This window comes from Cyclopterus lumpus, chromosome 16 (genome assembly GCF_009769545.1).
Source record: "Cyclopterus lumpus isolate fCycLum1 chromosome 16, fCycLum1.pri, whole genome shotgun sequence".
In the NCBI taxonomy this organism is placed as follows: domain Eukaryota; kingdom Metazoa; phylum Chordata; class Actinopteri; order Perciformes; family Cyclopteridae; genus Cyclopterus; species Cyclopterus lumpus.
The window spans coordinates 6,884,168-6,889,311 of record NC_046981.1 but is presented as its reverse complement, the minus strand read 5'-3'; the positions used below and the strand labels follow the sequence as shown (position 1 = coordinate 6,889,311).

The 5,144-nt window shown below is 39.6% G+C and overlaps 1 protein-coding gene across 1 annotated transcript; it reads left to right on the top strand.

Annotated features, from left to right (window-relative positions):
* The first annotated feature begins 203 nt into the window (after positions 1–203).
* Positions 204–3,911, top strand: LOC117745048 (protein NDRG1-like). Its single transcript, XM_034553039.1, has 12 exons — positions 204–254; positions 569–674; positions 1,038–1,158; positions 1,294–1,356; positions 1,473–1,533; positions 2,127–2,213; positions 2,471–2,527; positions 2,631–2,797; positions 2,963–3,062; positions 3,272–3,307; positions 3,423–3,474; positions 3,688–3,911. The coding sequence occupies exons 1-12, from the start codon at positions 204–206 to the stop codon at positions 3,909–3,911; spliced, it is 1,125 nt and encodes a 374-aa protein (XP_034408930.1).
* Positions 3,912–5,144: the final 1,233 nt, after the last annotated feature.

Below are 5,144 nucleotides of genomic sequence, written 5' to 3'. Positions count from 1 at the left end.
CTGCACACATACATAAAGCGCTGTTGCTCTCAGGTCGTCTGTTTCTGCAGGACTGGAAGTGTCAAGAAATACAATTAAGGATCCCACAATTATTTGCTTTAAAATTTAGGAGGAATTTAAGAAGCAAAGGTTGACACAGGACTTCTGCTCTGCATCTACTGCACATCTCCTTTGTCTGTGTTGTGGTCTACTCATCAACAGCCATGGTACTTGAGGATAATGAGGGTGATTCTGTCTTTGAGTCTCAAATCACTGTAAGTATCCCAGAGAGCTTAAGTTAACCTTACAGCTGTAATCCCTGTGCAAAGTTACATGACTTTTTCCTTAATATCACAGGTTTCTTATATTATATTATATATATTCTTTAAATATAAATAATATATATATTGTGAACTCCTTCGGCTGCGATAATAAATATATATATATATATGGGAAATTATATATTATATTAACAGTAATTGGAAAATAAAACTGCTCTAATCTGTTAAAACATAAACTCAATTTGTAAATGTTTATCTTCAGCCACATATAAAGGATCTGACACTGTGATTGAATGTATTTGTTTTAGGAGGAGCATGTGGAGACTCACTACGGGAACGTCCACTGCATCATGACAGGAACTCCGAAGGCAAACCTCCCTGTCGTCCTGACATTTCATGATGTCGGACTGAACCGTAAGTCCCACCAATAGCGTGGTGTTTGTAAAGTTTTAATCCATTATCACTACTCATCACTTTGGTGATATCACCTAAACTGAAAACTAGATTTATCTGCTATTGTATCTTAAGAAATGTTGGTTCATGATGAAAAAGTATCTTAGTTTGCATTGATGCATCAAACTATTCTTTCTAATATTTCATGTCCTTCTAATCAACACTTTATTTTACATATTAATCCTAGCGCCTCGTGCATTTCTAAAATATATCATTTTCTATAAATATTTGTCATGTTTTCTTATATTATATTTGATATTCCTATCACTTTTTATCACTTAACATCAACCTAATTTATGTAATTTCTGTGTTTTCTTCTCATAGACAAGTCCTGTTTTGACACACTGTTCAATCACGAGGACATGCGGGAAATCATCCGTCATTTGCCTGTTTGTCACGTGGAAGCACCAGGACAACACGAGGGAGCCAAAACTCTGCATGCTGAGTCAGTACACCGTCTTTATGAGTTTATGTAATGTATTTACATGTCCTGCTGTCATCATATCACCATTATTTAATATAGTTAAAGGTGAGTGGATCCCACACCTGCTGATGGTTATGTTGACTTTTGACCCTTCAGATATTCCTACCCGTCCATGGACCAGCTGTCTGAAGCGCTTCCCGCTGTCCTCAAACACTTTGGGTGCGTTAATCCGACACTCAACACTTTTCACTTGTCTTCTCGTTAAAGGTTAGAATATTTTCACACAGCACACTCGGATCTACCTCGGTTTGACCTTCTGATTGTGTGCTTTGCAGGTTGTGTAGGGTGATTGGACTGGGAGTCGGAGCTGGAGCTTACATCCTGGCTAAATTTGCTGTGAGTTCAGATCTCGTCTCTAAATCCCATTTCAACTTGACACGGAGTGAGAACACAGTTTGACACTTGGTTTGCTAAATATAAAGTTTCAATCTTGACCCTTGTCAGCACAGATTCTCACTTTCCCCCTATTGTACACGGGCATATACGTAAGTCAGATGTCAGAGTTACTGATCTTTCTTATGCATAGCTATAAAGATACAATACACGTTTCATAAGTTCCAGAGGTTGGCTGAATTTGATAAACTAATCATTGAATTATTTGCTGTCTGTAACAGCAGCCATGCAATCAATAAAAAACTCTGGTGCGGTAATAGAAAGATGGTATCAAAGGTATAAGCTGAAATCTATGACCGTAGACACCAATTATGTAACCCAAAACATTACACACTTAAAAACTAACTGAGAGAACTGCAGAAAAAAAACGTGCTATAACGATAAATGAGTTGTCATATTACTAACAGGTTATCTGTGTGTGTGTGTGTGTGTGTGTGTGTGTGTGTGTGTGTGTGTGTGTGTGTGTGTGTGTGTGTGTGTGTGTGTGTGTGTGTGTGTGTGTGTGTGTGTGTGTGTGTGTGTGTGCGTGCGTGTAGCTGAATCACCCAGATCTAGTGGACGGATTGGTTTTGATCAACATTAACCCCAGCGCTGAGGGACTCATGGATTCTGTTGCAAGCAAGGTGAGCAGTATTCGTGGTGTGATCACCCACAATGCATGTAGAATAAGATACTTACCTTCAATCAATACAACCTGCTGTATTGATAATAAAGCTAAGCTGCAATGGAGGTGTGTCGCGATGCCTGTATTTGTCCATATTTGGCCACAAGAAGTGTAGCGAGAGTGTTTGGGTTTTTCATTTGATGATAAACCTGCAACGTAGATATATGATCCACTATTATGTGAATGTCGCTGAATGTAATTGTGTGTGTGTTCAAGATTACCGGCTGGACCCACACTCTCCCGGACACAGTCATCACACACTTGTTTGGAAAGGTAAGTTGTCAGGCTTAAAAAACTCTATGATTTCTAAACATCAAGTCAGTCTTCAATATAGAATACAGACTATTTCTGTCTTCCTGTCTGACTGATTTTTCAGGATGAGATTGAGACCAACCATGACCTCATAGCTACGTACCGTCACCACGTCACAGCGACGATGAATGAGTCCAACGTGACCCAGTTCCTCCGCTCCTACAACAACCGCACCGCTCTGGAGGTGGAGAGGCCTGTTGCTGGAGGAAACATCAATGCCAGAACCCTCAAGTTAGTACAAGCATTGACCTTTACAGAGACATTTTTCTTCAAATATTATAATGCCCTTGTTAGTGGTCAGGGGGTAGAAAGCATCTGACAACGTTTAAGTCATCATCATTACATTGTTGCAGCAAACTCTGTCCTATCTGTGTCTTACTTCTCTTGTCTGTTCAGGTGCTCCACTCTGCTGGTTGTAGGAGATAATTCTCCAGCTGTGGAGGCCGTGGTCGACTGCAACTCTAAACTCGACCCCACCAAGACAACACTGCTCAAGGTAACTAATGGACTGACTGACTGACTGAAAGCTGAAGCAAACAACCAATTCATTATTTATTATTATTATTTACAGTGAAAAAAACGCAGACAACATAAAGTCAAATCTGAGAACTATGAGTATTGTGTTGTTTCCATATAGCAACTTGTAATTAATTCAACTGAAAGTCCATTAACCTAACACCTGACCTTTGCACTTTGTGCTTCTAGATGGCGGACTGTGGAGGACTTCCTCAAGTGGATCAGGTGGGCTGTGACATTTTATTGTCTATACTCCGCTGGCAATAATGTAGAGTCTGCAATGCATCTGCACCTGATTGGTTGGAAATATATTTAATACTGTTCATCTTTCTCTCCACAGCCAGCCAAAGTGATCGAAGCTTTGAAATATTTCATCCAAGGCATGGGATACTGTAAGTCACTCGCCTAAACTATCAACATCTTAAATTAGAGTTATACAAATGAGACATCAATACTGACAGTATTCTGGTCAGTTATGGCAGCTACTCAATGCTTCCTCTGTTTCAAACGCCAATAAGGGGAACATTATATTATTATTACAATAAGTGAATAACCCTTAAAAGCTGATGCAGAATATAAGAAACATCTCTCCTCTCTCTCTCCAGTGTCCAGTGCCAGCATGACCAGACTCCGTTCACGGACGGCTTCCGGCTCCAGCGTCTCGTCCATGGACGGCTCTCGGAGCCGCGCGCACACAAACGAGCTGCAGCGCGCCCGAACACACTCGCGCGGCACCGAGGAGAAGCGCGGCCGCTCGCACACCGACGTCTCCATGGAGTGCATTTCCAACAGTAGCCAAATCACGTCAAAGTCCACTCAAGTGTCATGATGGAACGCGCTCTGCACTAAATTGCATGCACATAAAGCAAAGCATACCTCATCGTACTCAGGCAGGTTCTCTCTGTCGTGCCCTTTAATCTGCACTATCTCTAGCTGGAAGGTCAAAGGTCGTGAACGTCATGTGACTTTGCTCCATCCTTGATCCATTTAATCTCTCTCTTGACATTGTTCCCAGACTTCCCAATGTTTCCGTCCAACTGGTCTCCTCTCTGAACTGTTACTGTATATCTCTCTCTCTGTTTCCTTCGTTACTACATGTGTTTCTCACAGTTCCTGTTCCCTTTCTTTTCTTCTCCTTACTGATCTTGTACTCTTCCTCATGCTCTGATATGTATCACAATATAGACCACATGAGGAAATTGTGAATGCTGAAATGTTTTCTTTAAAAATGGTGTGTTTATGCAAAAGGCAGATGTGTGTGTTCACGTAATTCATGTAGCTAAAATGAAAAGATATTAGTGTAAAAACTGGATGTTTATAACTAATGTGTATTGAATGTATGCAGCTGTGACATCTGTGCGAAATGCACCAGTTATATGTTACAGATATAAGTTTAAGATTTAAATTGGACTGGCTTTGGCAATTTTGTGAAAACAAAGTAATATTGTTAGTCTAAAGACATGTCACATTTAATTTGATCCTTAAACAGATGTAAGTATTTATTGTTATCATATCAGTCATCTTAGTGACACTCATTTATTCTACCTACAGATGAAAAACAGAACAATCTTTCAGAAACCTTGAACTTAGTAGACCTAAAACTAAAACATGTGTGTTTTAAAAGACAAAAACAGCTATCAAATAGGATTGCGATTGTTACGGTAATACAAACAACATCATTCTAACACAATATTGTTGTTCATAGAATCACCATACAATCTCGCTCTTTTGATTGGACTGTTTTGAATAAAAAAAACAATATGTGTTCTGGTTCTTTTTCTGCTTCTTCGATTTTTAATCATGAGTCTGGCAGTTTTCATGTGCAATGCTAAATCAGTAACGTAATCCTACTCTTTCAAGTGAAAAAGAATACCTTTGAGATGGATGTTGGTGTACTTCTGATAGTATTTCAATTGAGAGCAGCGACCAAAACATCAGTAAATGTTCCAGGAACGTGTTCGCTTTGTTTTACAAAAAGGGAAATCTAATTACATCAATCTTTATACGTGTCATGCCAAAGGTCGTTGCTGTCCATCAACATTGTTTTTGTCTATTTTCTGTG